General features: G+C 53.0%; 7 protein-coding genes across 7 annotated transcripts; 5 read left to right on the plus strand and 2 right to left on the minus strand.

The window, feature by feature from the left end:
- Positions 1 to 237: 237 nt before the first annotated feature.
- On the plus strand, positions 238 to 1,868 carry N7498_000583 (cysteine hydrolase family protein; the record flags this gene model as incomplete). Its single annotated transcript, XM_058447646.1, has 5 exons — positions 238 to 417; positions 484 to 628; positions 694 to 1,118; positions 1,178 to 1,309; positions 1,366 to 1,868. Exons 2-5 carry the CDS (start codon positions 522 to 524, stop codon positions 1,866 to 1,868), a joined length of 1,167 nt encoding a protein of 388 aa, XP_058313057.1. The 5' UTR covers positions 238 to 417; positions 484 to 521.
- Positions 1,869 to 2,306: 438 nt separating this feature from the next.
- On the minus strand, positions 2,307 to 2,939 carry N7498_000584 (TRAPP subunit TRS20; the record flags this gene model as incomplete). The annotated part of the gene is made up of 2 exons (XM_058447647.1): positions 2,307 to 2,667; positions 2,749 to 2,939. 2 exons carry the CDS (start codon positions 2,937 to 2,939, stop codon positions 2,307 to 2,309), a joined length of 552 nt encoding a protein of 183 aa, XP_058313058.1.
- Positions 2,940 to 3,583: 644 nt separating this feature from the next.
- Positions 3,584 to 4,921, plus strand: N7498_000585 (splicing regulator NSRP1-like domain-containing protein; the record flags this gene model as incomplete). The annotated part of the gene is made up of 1 exon (XM_058447648.1): positions 3,584 to 4,921. One exon carries the CDS (start codon positions 3,584 to 3,586, stop codon positions 4,919 to 4,921), a length of 1,338 nt encoding a protein of 445 aa, XP_058313059.1.
- A 528-nt stretch (positions 4,922 to 5,449) lies between these two features.
- Positions 5,450 to 5,714, plus strand: N7498_000586 (40S ribosomal protein eS30; the record flags this gene model as incomplete). The annotated part of the gene is made up of 2 exons (XM_058447649.1): positions 5,450 to 5,539; positions 5,595 to 5,714. The coding sequence occupies 2 exons, from the start codon at positions 5,450 to 5,452 to the stop codon at positions 5,712 to 5,714; spliced, it is 210 nt and encodes a 69-aa protein (XP_058313060.1).
- A 2,499-nt stretch (positions 5,715 to 8,213) lies between these two features.
- N7498_000587 (uncharacterized protein) lies at positions 8,214 to 15,966 on the plus strand (the record flags this gene model as incomplete). The annotated part of the gene is made up of 3 exons (XM_058447650.1): positions 8,214 to 10,217; positions 10,278 to 10,884; positions 10,934 to 15,966. 3 exons carry the CDS (start codon positions 8,214 to 8,216, stop codon positions 15,964 to 15,966), a joined length of 7,644 nt encoding a protein of 2,547 aa, XP_058313061.1.
- A 508-nt stretch (positions 15,967 to 16,474) lies between these two features.
- N7498_000588 (Zn(2+) transporter ZRT3) lies at positions 16,475 to 18,117 on the minus strand (the record flags this gene model as incomplete). Its single annotated transcript, XM_058447651.1, has 3 exons — positions 16,475 to 17,830; positions 17,881 to 18,011; positions 18,066 to 18,117. 3 exons carry the CDS (start codon positions 18,115 to 18,117, stop codon positions 16,475 to 16,477), a joined length of 1,539 nt encoding a protein of 512 aa, XP_058313062.1.
- Positions 18,118 to 18,774: 657 nt separating this feature from the next.
- N7498_000589 (DNA/RNA non-specific endonuclease) lies at positions 18,775 to 19,761 on the plus strand (the record flags this gene model as incomplete). Its single annotated transcript, XM_058447652.1, has 1 exon — positions 18,775 to 19,761. The coding sequence occupies one exon, from the start codon at positions 18,775 to 18,777 to the stop codon at positions 19,759 to 19,761; it is 987 nt and encodes a 328-aa protein (XP_058313063.1).
- Positions 19,762 to 19,858: the final 97 nt, after the last annotated feature.

The raw sequence follows: 19,858 nt of genomic DNA on the forward strand, positions 1-19,858 counted from the left end.
GGCGGGATTGGGGATTGATTAGATCGGGTGTTGTCAACACATGTTTCGGTCGTCAGGGGCCCAGAAATGGCGCTAACCCCGATCAGGAGATAGTGTGGCTGCCTGAGGCCAGTGGAGCTAAACCTCAAAGAGCAAGAGACTGTGATCCACGATCTGGATTCATCCGCGGGTCTCCTTGGGTCTCCGGGGTAAGATATCACTGTCCGCGGTTGCGAAAGAAAAAAGGCGGTTTTTGTTACGATTATTTGGTCTCCGCGTGTCTCATTCTGCCCTCCTTCATCCCACTTACTCTTCCTGCCACCGATCTGTCAGGTTATGCCCACGCACGGCATCCTTGGATCGGAGGCTGATCGTCGACACTGCTTCCACGCACTTGTTTACCCTCGCCCCTCCGATTCCCACCATCTGCTCCACGTTGTATGTGACGCTCTTCCAGCTTTGCGATAATGATGTGACACGCGCGCTGACCTTATTTCCTCGCAGGCTACGTGTGAGATTGGGGCCGAAGCATCTCGCCCATCATGGCGGACCCCACCGACCTGAACCTGGACGCGCCGAGCGACCTTCAGGACATTCCGGAACTTGCCATGCAATTGATTCCCCCGCCGGAAGGAACATACCCTGACAAGTGAGCCTCGGCACTCCCCTTGCTTCTGATAGTTTTCTCTGCTAACCAGGACCTCACCTATTAAGGAATACGCTCCTCGCGGCCGTTCAAGCACACGGCAAAGCACATGGCTACAATGTTGTTGTCAAATCATCAAGCACGCCTACCGAGAAGAAGCCGGGCCGGACTGCCAAGGTGTGGCTGCGCTGCGATCGCGGTGGACATTATCGACCGCGCAATGGACTCACGGAGGAGACGCGCAAGCGCAGAAGAACGTCGCGTCTGATGGACTGTCCGTTCATGCTTGTCGCAGCAGGTTCCCCAGGCATCTGGACTTTGACCGTGCTGAACCCGACTCATAATCATGGTCCCATTATCGAGAAGCCCCGACAGGTGCCTCACCACAAGGTCCGGAAAGGTCAACTGCCGGCAATACCATACGACTGGCCCCATGATGCGACCTTTACTCCGTACACGACTGCACTTGTGATCATTGACATGCAGAAAGATTGTAAGATTCCTTTGACGTCTTGCGCATGATATCTGGGTATACACTAATGCATTTTTTAGTCTGCTCCCCTGGCGGATACCTTGAGTACCAAGGCTACGACATTTCTGCTGCGCAAGCTCTGATTCCCAAGCTACAGCGGCTTCTCCATTCCTTCAGGTCTGCAGGTTTCCCCGTGTACCACACTCGAGAAGGTTCGTACTTGACTTGCAGCTATAATTAAGTTCACTCGCTGACCTTAACTTATTAGGTCACCGACCCGATCTGTCCACCCTCTCAAGCCGAGAGTCATTTCGCTCTCGCAACAATGCTACCGGCCTAGGCATTGGCTCTCAAGGCCCTATGGGCCGCCTGCTTATCCGCGGCGAAATGGGTCATGACACAGTAGACGAGCTGTATCCTCTCGTAGGGGAGCCCGTCATCGACAAGCCAGGCCGCGGTGCATTTGCACACACTGACTTTGAACTCATTCTGCACAACAAGGGCATCAAAAATCTTGTCATTGCCGGTGTCACCACCGACGTCTGCGTCTCAACTACAATGCGTGAGGCCAACGACCGCGGATTCGACTGTGTTCTGTTGGACGACGCCAGCGCAGCCAGTGAAGCATCCCTTCACGTCAGCACCGTCGAGTCTGTGAAGATGGAGGGTGGCATCTTTGGCTCTGTGGCCAAGCTTGAAGACGTAATTCAAGCTGTTGACAGCTTCAAATCCGTCACTATGAAGAAGCTGGCTCCTCAACTGACGGGCTGAACATCTACTCAGATTTGTTTCTAGCGGAATTAGTTTAATTGCTGGGGTTGGAAGGAAACAGGCCGGCGTTTTTCGGGATAAGGACTCCCCTTTTTTTGGTGATTCTAGTATCCAAGAGCGTGCTTCGCCCCTGTGTTTCGGGTTTCTTGACGAATTTAGCGGGATATTTGTTTTTTTGTTGAAAAGCCATGATTGATCATTTTTGTTTAGAGATCGAGAGTCCGGACATTATCATAGTGTGCATTGACCAACCCAATGACTCTTCTTTCCTGGGTATCATTCGCAATTCCTTCTGTCCGACCAGCAATAAATCTTGTAAATGAAGTACGCAGCACATGCACAGTGACACGATTTCGATCTAAGGTCCATGCAAGCCCAAAACGCCACGCTGTATCAAGAAAATATACACGAAACAGTAACGTAAGCACAGCAAACGTTTTACAACCACTTCTTCCCGGCGCCTGTAACCTTCGTCCTGAATACGGGACTCTTGATCTCCATCCCCTGCTTATAGAACGGGCTCATGGATGTCTTGACATAGCTCTCGTACACCTCGTTCATGAACTGGCGCACCGCTTCCTCGGTTTGAGGGGACGTCGGGTTTGCGGCGACGGAGCTCGAGGAGGCCCGCGTAGTGGATGCAGATGAACCTAGGAGTGACGATGATCCAAGGCCGCTAGAGCTACCGGAGGGTAGTTGCGGAGGTTGATGCAAGAGAAGGAAGCGGGCACCGCTGGGTGTGAGAAAGGCGGAGATGTAGGCTGCCGCGGGTGGGTAGGTGTCGATGTGTTTGAGGTACCTATGTCCGTGAATTAGCTTGGAAGCCCGGTGGTTCGGGGTCCAAATGTTGATCATGGCTGGAGAAAGACGAGTAACTCACATTCCACCATTGGTCCACTGCGCTTCTTCGACTATATCCAGACTAGAGTGGATGATGAATTGGTTCATGTACTGTGCCGTGTCTGGGAAGCGGAACCGGGCAATGCCATCGCCGCCGCCTTTGGAGGTTCCAAATGCGATGTTGAATATCGGCGTATCGGTAGGTGAGAGGATGGTGAAGTAGTATGACATTTTGGTGGGACAGCGAGTGCGGAGAATGTAGTCGGAGGTTTCGTGGGGGAGACGAACTGCTGTGGCCGATGTTTAGTCCTGTCCACGTGATCGATAAGAGATAAAGGCTGACTATGGAAAGGTGGACACAAAAAGAGAAAAAAACAAGGCGAAATGAATTATTCGAACCCTTTTTTTTGCCTTCAAATGCCATTGGTGTCATTCTATCATATATTGCTGCGTGTCTGAATGTTTCGTCCCTTTTTTGCAGAAAGCGTTTGATAAATGATATAGACCTTCAACCGGTAATCAATATATATATATTTTTTCAAACAGCTTGCGAAAATTCGAACTTGCAAAGAAAAATTAGGGCGTCCAACAAAAAGGCCCGAAACTTATTCAAATCTTACAGACCATCACCATACAAGCTTCAACGAAGAAAGTAGAGCTTGAAGTGCTACTTCCACGAGACTTGACTCTACTTCCCCCGCAAAGTGAAGTCACATGACTGATTGCCAGTCCCTGCGTTATCGCCTATCGCGACTTTTTGATCTCGACGTCACGCACCTCAGGTTGCGCCCACCACGACTTCACATTCTCCGCAATTCTTCCAAGCTTGTTGATTGCTTCTGAGTGACAATAGGCCAGCCAGACGAAATTACAACATGGCGCCGCAATTTGGCCTGAACCTCCCGAATAAGAACCCTTCGGTGCCGAAACCGGGCAATCCTTTCGGACAGAAGCGCAAGAAGAACATCTTCGACGACGACTCGGGAGATGAAATACAGAATGAAGATGGAGAAGTAGAAGTCTCTACAATCGGCGGACTGGATGCGCCAGCTCCCAAACCTTCGAAACCATCCACGATCGCAGGGCCGCCGCCCAAACGAAAGATGCAATTGGGCAGTGGCAAGCCTAGCGCTAGGCCACTGAACAAAGGCTCGATTTTTGCGGATGATGAGGATGAAGATGAAGAGAAGGATAAGAGACAAGGGGAGGTGCGCTTCGGATTGAACCAGGCCCAGTCGAAGAAACCGACAGCCCCAGGCAAGGATTACACCAACCTTTCTGCACTGCATAGCAGCAAACAGCATGCCAAGGAAGCTGAGGAGGTGGACCCGTCAATTTACTCCTACGACACTGTGTACGACAGTCTACATGCCAAGCCAGACCAGTCCGCAGCCGCCACCAAGAGCGAAACACCAAAGTATATGACCAACCTGCTGCGCAGCGCAGAGATTCGGAAACGGGACCAATTGCGAGCACGAGATCGTCAGCTGGCCAAGGAACGAGAGGCCGAGGGCGATGAATTTGCCGATAAAGAGGCATTCGTCACCAGTGCCTACAAGGCTCAACAGGCAGAGATGCGGAAGGTGGAAGAAGAGGAGGCACGGCGAGAAAAGGAGGAGGAAGAGCGACGGAAGCAAAATGGCGGCGCGGGCATGGTCGGCTTCTATCGAGACGTACTCTCGCGAGGTGAAGAAAAACACGAACAGGCCGTCAAAGCTGCCGAGGAAGCTGCTCGCCGTATCAAGGCAGGCGAGATCACAGAGGACACCGCAAAGTCAGAAGAGAAGAGCGAGGATCAAAAGGCAGAGGATCTCAATGCTCAGGGTGCTCGTGTTGCGGTCAACGACGAAGGCCAGGTAGTCGACAAGAGACAACTGCTGTCCGCGGGATTGAACGTGGCACCCAAACCCAAGGCTGCTCCATCGGCTGTTCCTACAATGGCCGCTCGACCAGCGGGACGACCTGGTCCCAATGCTGGCTACCAGTCCGGCCGCGCTGGCCAGCGGGCTCGCCAGACCGAGATGATCACCCGGCAACTGGAGGAACAGGTCCGGCAAGAGGAGGAAGCAGAAGCTGCACGACAAATGGAGGCTGCAGAGAAGGCTCGCAGCCGCAAGACCGCCGGGGACGTTTCGAGTGCAAAAGAGCGGTATTTGGCGAGAAAGCGGGAGCGGGAAGAGGCTGCCGCGAAGGAAAAGGCCAACGCCAAATAATGGGAATGGTGGGAAGCCTGTACATTTGCATCTACGGTGCCCATAAAGGAGTTTTAAGGTATTTTGGAGGTCTTTTAATTGGACTTGTATGACTAGAGGTGTGGTATTCATGGAGACGAATCTTGAGCAGCTGTAGTCAAAATATCATATATTGTCGCATGGCCTCTACTTTACAGGTAAAAAGTGCACACAGAGTTCTAGAATTATTCTGAAGTAATACCTTGGATGAAAATCCAAAGTGAACCAACATTATTAGCAGCCAAGACCTTGGATGTAGTTCGGAGAAACCGGGGCTGCTTAAGTCCGGGAGAGTCGCTGACTCAGTCGCTGACTCATTCACTGACTCAGGCACTGACTCATCCGGCCGCTCTTACACGCTCGCACATAAATTGATCCGCACCGACGGCGCTCGCTAAGCCGCCCCACAGTCGCACTGCCAATTTTGAATCCCTATCGTGTCCCGATCGCCTCGCTTCATCCCCCTTCAACAACTCACACCTCTTTCGTCCATCCCCATCAACATCCAACATGGGTAAGGTTCACGGCTCTCTCGCCCGTGCGGGTAAGGTCAAGGCGGCCACTCCTAAGGCAAGTCCCCCGTGCACCCATCGCCACCGCGTCCGTCGCAGGTGTTCCGTCAGCGCCGTCATCCTAACACTCATTCCCAATACAGGTCGAGCCCCAGGAGAAGAAGAAGAACCCCAAGGGCCGCGCCTACAAGCGTATTCTCTACACTCGCCGTTTCGTGAACGTTACCATGACCGGTGGCAAGCGCAAGGTACATACCGACTGAGACCCCCTTCCAGCCATCCATCACACACATCGCACACAACGCCTCCGGAATCATCACCGAAATCACTACATTCATCACACGACCGAAATGACCTGAACAGGAAGGCTGACAACGGAAACCACAGATGAACCCCAACCCCGGCTCATAAATTGCCCCATTTCGCTAAAGAAAACCCCCGAGTCGTGGAGGAACGTCGAGGTTTTACGCTGTTGAAAGACATGATCGCAAAGCACGACATCGCCATGGCCCCATCGAACGAAGACTTTCCGGCCGCGGCCGGCTACTTGTACGGATGATATCATGCTTCGTTTTCATTTGAATTTTCGGCAACGGATCGGTTTTTGAGGGGTGGAAAAATTTGGGGAATGGATACCACATGGTAGCTTTGAGACGGAAAGCCATGGCTGGGGGCCAGCTGCATGAGCAGGTTGAGTCCAGGATGGTCGTTTTCGCCTCTTTACATAGGCTATTCCATGCATTGCATTTCCAATTCAGGAATGAAGTCTTGCTGCCCATTTTGTCCTGTTTCTTGCGGTTGCTCGGGCTCAAAGAAACTCGAGTGAGTTGGAACCTTTTGGGTTTCCCGGCGCTGCTCTGTAGGCATAGTTCTCGTACGCTATCTGGACTCTCTGCATTCTGGACCCTAAAAGTTCAGCTTGCGGAAACATGAAGTCTACCCCGCAGCGCGGGGTCTGATCAAGGGGCTTTCTGCACGGATTCCGCGCGTCTCAGGTCAATATAAACACGAGATCCCTGCCACAGCCACTCGACATTGTACCCTAAGGCTGTGCCCCGCTATTGAGTGTTCACGCAAACAGGAGAAAATGGGTTAGATATCGAGTTGCTTTTGGTGAACTCAAGAAAACAGCCTGCGGCCTTAAAGGTGAATATTGATGTAGAGACTGATCCACGTAGTCGCAAAGCGAAAGCCGAAGCATGATTTCTACAAGAGAAGATGCCGAAGATGCCCTTGCTGGGTGCGAAGTTCTTGTTGGCTATGAATCAGATCCCCTAGTACCAGACAAGAAAGAATGGCCTTCATTGATATGATTTTACGTCGCCCACAGGTGCAGACCCGGCTTGCTGAATATTCCAAAGTTGCTAATCTTGCCTTACAGGATGTCACGTTTGCGCGCAACTGTCAAAGCCCCAGGGTCGTGCCAAACGAATATTTCTTGAACAAGTAACGATGCTTCCTATCTTATTTATTGTTTCGAAAGAATATATTGAAAATAAGTCTTAAGTGCCCGTTGTGAAGCATCCTAGGTGCCCAATAAGCGATATTTTTGCGCCCCGCAATCTAGGATTTGCGTTTCATATTTTAGAAGTGCGTAAAATAATCTGTCCAATTAATTAATCAAAGTGATATCCACGGTTAATCCCGTGCGAGAGTAATTAGACAAAACCACCTGCCAAAACAGTCCACTGGTGGAATTCCCCCGAGTCTACCACGTAGAGTAAGCTAAGCAATGTCATGACATAAACTGCGGGGCCGTCCGTTGACAAGGGAAGCTCTCGCCATGCGAAGAGCACCTTTGCTGATTGCAAAAACAAGAAAGAGTGATCTCATGAGCCGTCGGGAGCCCCGGAACTGTCATAGAATAGCGAGTAAATGACCTCACTGCGATGAAACCCATGGATCGCAGGGTTCAATTAAGGTTAATGAGGTGTGTGCCCCCGTATGACTAAGGACAATGTATGGCCACTATCCACTACATTTCTTTTTCGGCTCCTGAGTTGATTTATGGAGACTCCGTGAGAATGAAAGTCTTTACGTCACTGGGCTGGATACCTTGGGACAACCCACACAATCATGCGGCAGCTATCCATTGTCTCTAGAGCTGATCGACCGGCTACCCCACACGAGAACTATCACAAAACCCAGGCAAACCTATGGGGATAGTTTAAGCGTGTGCATCGAGAAATTTCAATTGTTGGGATTATAGACTACTGAGAAGTGGTAAAGTGGAAAAATTATTTTTGTAGACATTTACTGTAGTAAGAAATGTCGAACAAACTAATTACTCCGAAGGTATTCCAGATAACACAAAATACACAAGTGACGAAGCTTCAGAGTCTATGCAAGTAGATCACCTGCGTCAGACCCACATCCCCCTTGGCCGTATGTTATACAGCATCATAGACTTGACTGAAGCGCTAGTACCGCTGCAATCAAGGCTTCTTGCTCCTCTCGACCCGCTTGCGGCCCTTGGATACAGTGATACAGTGCACGGCTCATCTGGACGGCACTTGTCCTTATCGTAGTGAATTGGCAGTGGATGGTTCAGCAGCCCCAAAATGAGCCCATGATGCAATCATCTGAACAGGGGCGATTTTGGTATTAATTCGCGCGGAACTGTCTACTTTCTATTTTCTTCCCGTACCTATTACAACCTACAACCGAACTCAATGACTGTACGATAACTTCAACATAATCTTTAAATTTACGACCAACACCTATTCAATTCATCACGATACCCATTACCTCTACACACTACCATGTCCACCAATCAGGCCGGCCCGGAGGTCGAATCGGAGAAGAACCAGAGCATCGGAGCTAAGGTAGCAAAGCAGCTTAGCAAGAGGATGTCTCTGGGGGGAAAGAAAGAAAGGAAAGAAAGCACAAGCAAGGAAAGTACTAGCAAAGCCACGGCCGGGGAAAATGGCATCAGCCAAACTTCGACAAAGGAAAACGCTAGCAAGGGAACCGCTGCGGAAAGCGGTATGGGCAAGCAGGGCCTCGACAAGGGAGAAGAGGCTAAGAACCAAGCTATGACAGGAGATATGAGCGGCGTCAAAGGGGATGCTGGAAAAGGAGAAAATACCAAGAATGCCACAAGGGAAGGAGATGCTGTCGGAGCTGTTGGAGGACTCGGGTCAAATAAAGAAAATATCAAAAAGCCAGCCGAGGAAGTCGGCCACCGCGTCTTTGGCCACAAACCCAGTGTCGTTGCGAACGATTCAAACGATGATATTAAACAGGGACCGATCACACATGGTCGTAAGGACCAGCGAGACACCAGGAGCGGCCGTGCCTTCTCCGGAGCAGGAGGTAGCGGAGAAGGAGATCTCAATAAAGCTGGTGGCGGCTCGGCTCCTGGAGAAGCTGCAGCCGGAGGCACCGGTCATGGAATCTCATTTGCTGGAAGCAATGCCTCGAAAGGAGACACATCCGCAGGGGGTATGACTGGAGACGGTGCTACCGGAAGCAAAACGGCCAGGGGCTATTCCACAGGAGATACTGTTTCTACTGCAAGTCTCGCTGGAAGTAAAACCAAGAAGGACAGTGCTGGAAATAGCATGGCTGGAAGCAGTGCTGCCAAAGACAATACGACTGGAGCCAACACTGGCTTCACCGATACGACTTTGGGTACTGGTACCGGAGGTGCTCTTGCTGGAGGAATCCTTGCTGGAAGCAGCACCTCTGAAAGAAATGCATCTGAAACCAAGACCTCCTACAACTATACTTCAAAGAGTACTGGTGCCGGGAATACTCTCACCGAAAGAGCACTCGGTGGAAGCGGTGCATCGAGAGGAACCCCCTCTGGTGGTACTTCTAGCGGAGGCGGTCTTTCGAGAAGTAACGCCAGAGGGAAAGTTGGAAGTGGTGTGACCGCAAGTTACATGTCTCGAAGTGATTCCGACAAAGATATTGCTGGAGGCGCCGCCATTGGAGGCGCTGCTGCTGGAGGTGCCGCTGCTGGGGCATTCGCTGGAAAGAAGGCTACAGGTCCAGGTGCGACAGACGACACTCTCAGCCAGGAACTCAGAGAAGAATCCCACATTAGCAATGATGTCTTCAGCTCTGGAGCTTTCAACCAAGCTGCAGCCAAGGGCCTTTCAGGTGGCAAATCAATCTCCCATGATCCTCCCGGCAAGAGCAAGAGCAACATTGGAAAGCATAAGAAGGGTCACCAGACCTCTCAGGCTTCCAAGAGTGGTCTCAGCCAGGGAATCACTTCAGCGGGACAAACCGACAAGGGCCTGTCCTCTATAAGTGGCCTTGGAATGGGAGCTGCTGGCGGTGGAGTTCTCGCTGGAGGAGTCATGAGTAGCGGAGGTTTCGGACAAGGTATGACCCAAGGCGGCATGAGCCAGGGAGCCTACGGCCGAGGACAATCCAGCACCGCCACTACCGACACGACGGACACCAGCCGTACGCAGACCAAGCGCGTCGTCCAAAACTTTAGTGGCGGCGGTAACAAGGCCACTGTCCTTCAGGACAAGGTCCAGGCTGTTTCCCAGAAGTGCAAGACACAGCTTGGCCTCTCTGCGAGCGAGATTAACCAGAGAAGCCCAACCGTGGATACCTTCTTCGATGCAGTGGCTGCCGAGCGTCTCCGCTGGATGCCCCGTGATGGAAGCAGACTCGACTGCAGCCTCAGATGGGCCTCCCGACTCGCGTATGCAGTTGATGCCCTACGGGAGTCGATTGGGGCCTTTGCACCCGGAGCCGATGAAGCGGCCAAGCTCATTTGGGGATTCGAGATACTCCTCTTGGAGGTAGGAAAAACACCAAATTAAACATGAAGGCCATGCTAATACATTCAATTGTTGTTTTAGTCTGATCTTGACAATATGGACGTGTTCGAAAGCGTTTTCGGCAGATATGGCCGTGTTGCTGTCCACATCTATCTGCTTCTCCAGTATGAGAGCGCTTACAAGTCATCCCCGGAACTTCAGCCAGGGGCCGCCGCTGTATATGCAGACCTGCTCGAAATGGTCTGCAACACCACAATCAGCTGCATCGAGGGAGCGAAGAGCAAGGAGTCTGAGCAGGCCATTGCTCACAATGTTGACTCCGCCTTCGTGAACTATTCCAAGCGCTACTCGACTCACTGGAATGAGATTGTTGAATCTGCCACGTCGAATCTTTTGAATAAGAGCTCGCTGATCTACATGACGCCCGAACTGGGCAGTCTCCGCCAGTTCCTGGGTGTTCAGGACCGCCCTCTTCAGTTCATTCTTGAGTCCCGCACGCATTCCCTTGCGGAAGGATCGTTTGAATGGTTCAACAACACTTTGTATGACTTTTCCGTCGGGAAGTCTCCAGTGATGCTGGTGAATGGTGGCCCCGGCTCTGGAAAGAGTGCCCTGGCCCAGTGGACCGTGGAGCGGCTCCAGGAATCAGGCGAGCACGACAACTGGAACGTGATCCCGTACACAATTCGTGAGTACTATCTATTCAAGATCCTTAAGGAGCATACTAATTCTAGTAGGGGCTGATATCCCTGTCGCGACGCTGCCACTGCGCTTCCTGAAGGGTATGATGCACCAGATGCTGGATCATTGCGTCAGCGACCAGGTTACCCAAGAGGCCATTCTGGTAGAAGTTGCTATGGCAGCCCAAGGTGCACTTGATGGTGCTGGTGAAGCCGAAGTTGAAAAATCGCTCTGGAGGGGTATTCGCAGAGGATTGAACTCGGACATTCAGTTCATGTTTGTGGTGGATGGTTTGGACCAAATGAAGGGTGGTGATACTGACGCCATTGCCTGCCTTGACCAATTCACCGAGATTCTATCTGAACAGAATGCAGGGTCAAAGATGATTGCCTTCACCAGACCACTCGGCTCAAAAGTCCGCGCCAGGGGCATCGAGCAGTTCACGATGCAGACTTCCCAGACTCAGACGGATCTGGAAGCCTATGTAGCTAAAATGCTATCCGGCTCGCAATTTGATGGCCCCATGGACAATGAGCTCGATTCAGCCGTGTCTGTCATCGTCAACCGCTCTCAGGGCTCCTTCAGCTGGGCAGAGATGGCAGTCGCATACGCTCGACAGCAGAGGACTCTGAACCAGGCAATCTCGTCTGTGGAGAGCCTTCCACAGACCATGTCTGACTTGCTTGACTTCCACATGAAGAACATGGACTTCAGTCATCACGAGACACGCTATATCATGTCGTGGCTCGCTGCTGCTGAAAGACCATTGCTGGTTGAAGAGGTGGAACAGCTGCTCGCTGTGGATCCTCAGGGTCCCAAATTCATGTCACGCTACTACCATGGCGAGGAAAAGTGGTTCAGCTCATTGAAGCCTCTGGTTATGACCCGCGATGGCGTCGTTTCGTTTGCGCACACATGTATCCGCGACCATGTCATCAAGCAGGCCAAATCTGCTAGCACCAAATCTCCACTCAATCTGAGAGAGGCTCATTACGATCTTCTCACCAGGTGCCTTGCGTGGGTTCAGTTGAGCGTTAAAGAGGAGGCCGAAATTTCCATGGACAAGCTGAGCATGGAGGAGCGCAACCATCTCTTCGACAAGTATGTCATGCTGGAGTATACCGCCCGGTACTGGCTATCTCATCTCCTATCGTCACCTCTGGTTACCGACGATGGAGAGTTCCAGTTCACGACAAGCTTTAAGAAACTGGTTCCTCCTACTGTACTCTTTGCCCGCCTCGAGTTGACCTGTAAAGAGTCACAGTTCACCCGCTCTAGTGTCGTCGAGCTGTATCGACTGGCGGCGGACATCCGTCGCATAGTTTTGGGGGAGAAGTCTATGGCTCTTCTCCAAAGTCTGCTCTTCAGTGCACGCGTCTCCAAACTGGCTCATGCCAACCATGCCGATGAGCATAGTTACGAGGCATGGAGACTTAGCCAAGAGCTTCTGGGCCAGTCTGATAACATCACTTTGAACTGTGCCGAGATGATGACCCAGTCGTTCACCGAGCGAGGCAGCATGACTACTCAGCAGGAGGACATCATGAAATACCTGATCTTGACCGATTCGGAGATCACCGGTATCGAGTTCAACCAGCGTCTCAAGTATCTCGGAATGATCTCCGGCATGTACAAGACTCGAGAAGAACATGAGTCTGCCCTCATCGTCTCCAAGCAGTTCTACCAGCAAGTCATGCAGACATACGGCACCAACTCGAGACAGTCGACTGAGACCGCGGACTTCTTGACTAGTCAGTTCCCAACTACCGGAAGTGACGAGATGAGCCGTGACATAGCGAGAACCAAGTATGACAACATGCTTCGCACCATGGAAGTTGACGACGAGCGTCGCATCAAGTACACAATCTACATGGCTCAGATGTACGAGCAACAGGGTGAGACGGCCCAAGCCCAGGCAGTTTTGTCTGCTCTATGGGCCGGTCTCAACTCTCGCGACATCGACTCGGTTGAGATGATGGACAAGAAGGCGAATGTTGCACTGGTATACTACCAGTTCCTTCGCCGACAGGGCCGGAATGAGTCGGCGGAAATCATCATCCGCGAACTTGTCGCAGACCTCGAGACCACTGGTATTCACTCTGAGGAGATGATGCAGCGTGTGCAGCTCCTCCGTATTGAGACCCAGGAAATGCACCTGTACAGCATGGACCGGGCGCTAGCTATCCTGATGTGGCGTTACTACAAGGAGACCAACCAGGAGTACTCTTCCGATGCTACGACTCTGGCTCTTTCGCTCGCCGAAGGCATGGCCGCAACGGTCTCTATGCAGAGGTCTTCTGGCCTATCTGCTCGAGACCGGAAGTTGATGGTTGAGCTTCTGGATTCCGTCGCTTCGTCACCCAGGAACCTCTCCGTTTCCACATTGATTCTGTGTCACAACCTTGCCAGCATTTATGTGCGCGAGGGTGACTGGGTCGATGGTGGTGAATGTTCCAAGGCTGTTCTGCAGCATATTTGGCCTGCCGTTGAGCAAGCCGGGTCTCACAAGAAGTTCTCAACAGAATTGGCACCTCCAATTGCCGATCTGGCATTAATCTTGGCTTACTGCCACTTCCGCAGACTGCATTTGGATCAGGCAACTATTGTCTACGAGAACGCCTTTGCTTCGTTGATTGCATCCGACAGAGTGCCCGTGCCTTCGGTTTTGGCTGTGGCTAAGGCAGTGGTTGAATTCTACGAGACCACCTTCCAATTCACCAAGGCTCTCACCCTGCTTCATACTGTCAGCAATTTCCTGGCGACTAGACTGGGTGAGACTCACAAGCACACGATTGACAACTTGTATCTGGAAGCTGCTTTGGCGGACCGACTGGAGATGATTGACCAGGCGAAGACCACCTACCAGCGCATCTATCAGAGCACGGTTGGAGATACCACAATTGCTCCTGAGGGTATTGAAGCTGCACTTGCTCTCATCGGTCTGTATGAGAAAAAGCTGCAGTGGGATTCTGCTCTGGATGTCTACCGGCATCTCTGGCCGACCCTCGTGGTCCAAGACAACACGTCTACCTATGATCAGGCTGAAGTCGAGCGATTGCTGGAGAAGACCTATCTGGGATACATGACCATTCTGACTTCCCGGACAAAGACTACCGACTTCTCTGAAAGATACAAGGTCGCATCCGACTACGCGACTACTTGCCGTAATGTTTATGGACCCACGGATCAGAAGACGCTCAGCGCACTTCTACTCTACGCCGAGCTGTGTGAGACCAACGACTCGTACATTGACCAGGCTATCGCGCTATACAAGCAGCCTCTTCAGACCAACGACTGGGTGCCTACATCCCAGTCATCTAAGCCTCTGGAGCAGATGTCGCAGCCGCTGCCCATCACGCTCAAGCACAAGCTGGCGCAGCTCTTTGTCCGCAAGCGTGACTCAACAAGTGAGGCTCGCTCGCTGTACACCGAGGAGTACCAATTGGCAAAGAAGACTCAAGGATACTTCTCTACCACGACCTTGTCTTGGCTTCGAGAGCTTGCTCTGGCCCATTCTCGCCAGGGTACACCATCCTCCGTCCAGCAAGGCAATGCCCTTCTCCACACCTATGTCACAGATGTCCTCCACGCTGGCGGTGATCCCGACATGATGGGCGACTGGGCCCGCAAGATCGCCTCCATCTACCTGGAGTGTGGATTCATTGAAGGGGGCAACAATGTTCTCGAAGAGCTCCGCCATCGTGTTATCTCTGCATCCGACGCTTCGGCAATGCCCCTGGGAGAGCGTCGCGACGCCATGTTCGTGGCCTCCTACGAGGAAGTGTTCAGCCGCCGTACCACCTCCCAGCAGATCCTCGTAGAGATGAGCCGCGAGATGCAGATCCAGCAGACCTTCTCGAAGAACCTTTCCGGCCACGACTTCATCCCGACGCTGATCTCTGGCGAACGTCTTGCCCGTCTGCAGACCGATCAGAAGCGTACTCGTGCCGCGAAGGATACCCGTGAGCGACTGTACGAGTACTTCTGCGCTACGCTATCTGCTACCAAGATTGCAGACCACGAAATCGTGATGCAGTTCTTCGGCATCTGCCTCCGCGAAGTGCATAACGAGAACTACTGCTTGAACATCCTCAAGACAACCACCAGCCTAGTCCGCGATCTGTGCAATGAATCGCGCTTCCAAGACGCAAGCGATGTCACGGGTGTCTTGCACTCATTCCTGCACCTGACCGACGGCTTGGACAACTACGAAAGCATCATCACGGCCACCAAGTTGTGCTTGTACCTGAGCGGCCATCAAGCCACCAAGTGCCAGAACGAGAAACTCTTCAACGAGATGTCTCTCAAATCCAAGATGCTGCTCCAGGAACTCATGGCCTCGGCCAAGTCAATGGGCATCGAGATCGTCGATCTCCCTTTCACCGAGCTAAACGACATCATCACCTTACTCGGCGAGTACGAGATGTTCGACGACCTCGAAGGAATCCTGACACAGCTCTGGACTTCCCGAATTGTCCAGCGCACGTGGACTCCAGACGTGGTTGTCTGGATCGGCCGACGACTCGTCGAGACGCGCTTCTGCCAGGGCTCCGTCGACTCCGCTATCCAGCTTTGTCGCGATATCTGCTACAACCTGCGCCAGGTATGGGGTAGCTGTGACAACGTCACACTCGAGATGACCAAGCTCCTGTCAGCTCTCTACACAGCCTCGGGAGACAACAAGTCCGCCGCCACCCTACATGAAGGCGTGTTGTACGACCTACTGGGCGACTCCGAAGCCAAGAGCCATCCCAACGCTTCGGATGTGGTTTCCCAGCACTTGGAGCTACTCCGCCGTGCCCAATCTCGTCTTGGTGCTGGAGAGACCGCCCGATCATCTTCGCATGCCGATCTCGTTGCGCAGGTGACGGATCGCTTCGGTCTACAGTCCGCGCAGATCGAGGGCGTGGGCGCTGCCCACGGCGGCGAGCAGTTCGGCGTTTGGACCAAACCTCGTCGGTTCAGTATTGATGTTGAGGATCTGGATGAGCAGGGCCAGATGCATCATAATCACTTGCGAGAGTCTAGTGGTGCGGGTTTGTTGACCGGTAGTGGCGCGCCTAGGAGGATCTCGGTGCAGGCGCTGTAATGGGATGATGATTGGGGTAATTTGGGGATGAAAATGTTGATTCAGATTGCCAGGTATTTTGATTTGTTGGTGTTTGGGCTTTTTGTTTCAACATGTAATTGTGGAGGATGGGACTAAATTGTCAATCTCTAAGTATACAGTCATGAGTTCAGTTAATGTCACTTTCTTCAACGCTACGTGCCGGTTGTAGATTTCGAGACTACTGCACTTCTATACTTAGGTAGTCTTTTGAGGTAGATTTTGTATAGATAGCCCGTATCACGAGGGCTATATTCATGTTTCGTATAAGTTTTCGACCGCTATGTACAAAGCCTCTTGCTCAAGTACGTATCTGATATCAACGTGCATCATCAAAAGGCACCAATGAACGCATACAACACCGATCATGCAACCACCGCAATCATGTCCAAAGGAGAGAAAAATCAAACGACCGAACACCCTTCCAGTTTACCGTATATGGAGCGCCCAAGTAGAATGCAAAAGGAATGTGCGGGATAATGAATATATCTCAAGCCGTCAAGGCAAAGCTGAGTCCCATGAGCCCCATACCAGCCACAGCGAAGCCAATACCCATGCCACGGCGGTGGGTAAGACCGAGCCCCTCGCTGAAAAGCTGCAGCGCAACGGAAGTCATGACGCCGGCCGTCGCGGCAAACATGCCTCCGTATACGCCCCACGACGGGCCCCGAGAATCAGAACCGGTATGGCCGGAGCCCCAGATCCATAGCGCGGCGAGACCGGCACCGGCTGGCTGGCTGATTCCGCCTAGAAGGCTGGACCAGAACATGGCTTTCCAGCGGGAGCTGAGAGCCAAGTATAGAGGCAGTGCCATGGCGAAGCCTTCCACGATGTTGTGGATGAACAGGGCTAAGAACACGGTAAGACCGAGGGTTGGGCTTGCGTGGTTGGTTGCATATGTGATGAAGCCTTCTGGGAGCTTGTGGAGGGCAATTGCGACGGATGTTTGTAGGCCAATGGATAGGAACGCGTTTTGTGGGACATGGTGATGGTGAGTGTCGCCGACAGCCTTGGTTGGGGATGAGTCTGCGTCGTGAGGGTCTGCGTCGTGATCATGATCGTCGTCCGCATGAGCATCATGATTTATGTCTGATTGGTGGTAATTCTCCGAATGGGGCGTATGCGAATGAGATCCGGACGAGCCCGCCGCATCTTGAAGAGGATGGTGAGCCCCAATTGCGTCGAAGTACCCTATGTCGGAGGCCGTTCTAGACGCGTCGATGGCGCTGTCCGCCTGCATACGCCGTCCAGGGTCCTGCTGCACCGTGATGCTCTGATGCTGTGGCAGTGTGGGCCGGTTGACCTCATTCGCGGTCATGGTGGGTGGCGGGCTCAATACGGGCCCCAGCACCTTTGTACATTCACGGCCGCAGGTCTGCGAAAATCCGTAGCAAGGGCCATTCTCATCACACAACGGCTTGACGCCGCCCATGAGGAAGCGGAGCCGCCGGCCCAGGACATCGCGCAGAGATTCCCGTTTCACGGCATTGGACCCGGACACCGTCCGTTGAAACACCGCCGGAGTTGACTTGAAGCCTTGCGATTTCTGAGGTCGCAGCAGGGGCGTGCGTTCAGTGTGGCCATTTGTATTGTGGTGGTGATCTTCGTGCCCGCCCGCATGGCCGTCGCCGCGTTCGGGATCATCTTCCGGCGCCGCGTGACTGTGCGCGCAGTCGACCACATGCGATGGAATGAAGCGGTGGATAAACCCGGATACAACGCGGATAACAATGACACCGGCCACGAATAGACTGGTCAAAATATATGCAGATGCGGAGGGGGAGAAGCCGGCGCGCGTGAGGTACTCTTTCGAGGTGGGGAGCATGCTATAGAGAGAAGTAAAGAGCTGTCGGTGGTTAGACCCGACGGATGAAGCCGAAAGAGGGCGAGACTCACCATCACCCCTGCACTGAGACATAACGAAGCCGACAGGAAGTTGTTGCTGTTAGCGATCTGGAAGCTCTTATGGTGGGAGAATTGCCGGAACACCAGATCGACGCAAATGACGGCGGAACCGAGTACACAAGCTGTGAAACCAAGAGTCAGTCAAGACACGCAGTGTTTAGAACGGCTGTACTCACCGACGCCCGAGACGCCGCTCATGACCCAGCCCCGAAGGTCGTTGGCAGCCATGTCGAGTAGTTGAGAAAGCTAGGAATGACGGAAACGGTGATGTAACTGACAATCCAAAGCTGATGGTTGGCGGTCAACGGAATCGCCTCTTTCTCTTCTCAACGTCTCTGGAAGGCTGAGAATAAATTTCCCACACTGAAATTGTTTTTAGACTCGGCGCTATTCAGCGCCTGCATGAGTGTCCACGCATTCTTTGCCCCCAAGGTCCTCATCGTGGTGTCCCATACATCAGAATCGAAGACTCCACGTGCTGTCATGTCGCTCCCCTCTACTGGGTAAATACGGCGTGTGATACGACTATATTTGACACTAAGCGCCCGGCCTCTCCTCAAATGTCCTTGTCCTGGATTCTATGCTTATGGGGAGGCGTGGCCATGATACAGCCCAGGCGCAGTCCAACAGCACGTCTCCTGACAGCGGGCAACCCAGTAGATCTCCGCTGAATTGACCGATCAACTCGCTAACCATTCCCTAACCATTCACTAACCGCTCACTGACGATCAACTGCAGAACGATCAACTGACGGTTTCAGCTGACGATTTAATGCCAGGACGAGTCGCGGGGCCGGACATGTGACCCGCTGATTGGCCCGTGACCGACTCTTTTTTTCTACGCGCCGCGAAATCTCCAAACTTCCACATCTCGACACTCACCATTATGTCGAAAGCTACTCTGGCCGTGATCGCGGCCGCCAGTGCTGCCACTGGTGCTGGTGTCACTGCGCTGCTTTATGGCAAATCTTCTCGGCCTCAGCAACAACAACAACAGCAGCAGCTTCCTCCTCCTCCGGCTGCCGGTCCTATCAAAGTCCCTGTGACGACCCCGATCCCGACACTCGCTGCCAAGGTTGCCACCGGCCCTGTCGATGCCGCTGGTATCCTCCAGTATGGTTTCCCCGGCCCCGTCGCCGATGAGCTATCCTCACTACCTCTGCACGGCGCCTATGACCGCCGAACCCGCAATCCCGCCTGGGTCGCTGAGCACATCACCCCGCAGTCGCTGGCGATGAAGAACGCAGACCGCAAGCACAGCGTCTTTGCCGAGGACACACACATTCCGCCGCTTTTCCGCGCCAAGTTGGCCGACTATTTCCGCTCGGGCTACGACCGCGGTCACCAAGTGCCGGCAGCGGATGCCAAATGGGCGCAGGAAGCCATGGATGACACCTTTGCGCTGAGCAACATGTGCCCGCAGGTCGGCGAGGGTTTCAACCGTGACTACTGGGCGCATTTTGAGGAATTCTGCCGCAACCTGACCCAGCGCTACCCGTCCGTCCGCGTCGTCACCGGCCCGCTGTACCTGCCTCATCGTGATCCCGATGGCAAGTGGCGCGTGAGCTACGAGGTTATTGGAAACCCGCCCAACGTTGCTGTGCCCACCCACTTCTACAAGGTCATCTACGGTGAGGACGGCACTAACTCGCCGTTCGGCAAGGTTGCCCTTGGCGCCTTTGTCTTGCCCAATGCTCGCATTGACAACGCGAAGAGCCTGTCCGACTTCGAGGTCCCCCTCGAGGTTCTGGAGCGTGCCTCCGGTCTGGAGTTTGCGGCTAAGCTGGATCTCGGTCGTCGTCGCCGTCTCTGCCAGGATGTTCGCTGCGAGATCACGGTGCGTGAGTTCAACAATGCCAAGAAGAGGGCGTAAAGGATGGGAAGCTTCGTGAAGTGATTCAGCCAGCCAGGTGGCTCTGTATATTTAGGACATAGTTTCTTTTGCATGGTTCGGGCGTTCGATAGCCCTC

The sequence above is a fragment of the Penicillium cinerascens genome (assembly GCF_028974065.1).
Source record: "Penicillium cinerascens strain IBT 15544 chromosome Unknown contig_16_segment0_segment0, whole genome shotgun sequence".
NCBI lineage: Eukaryota > Fungi > Ascomycota > Eurotiomycetes > Eurotiales > Aspergillaceae > Penicillium > Penicillium cinerascens.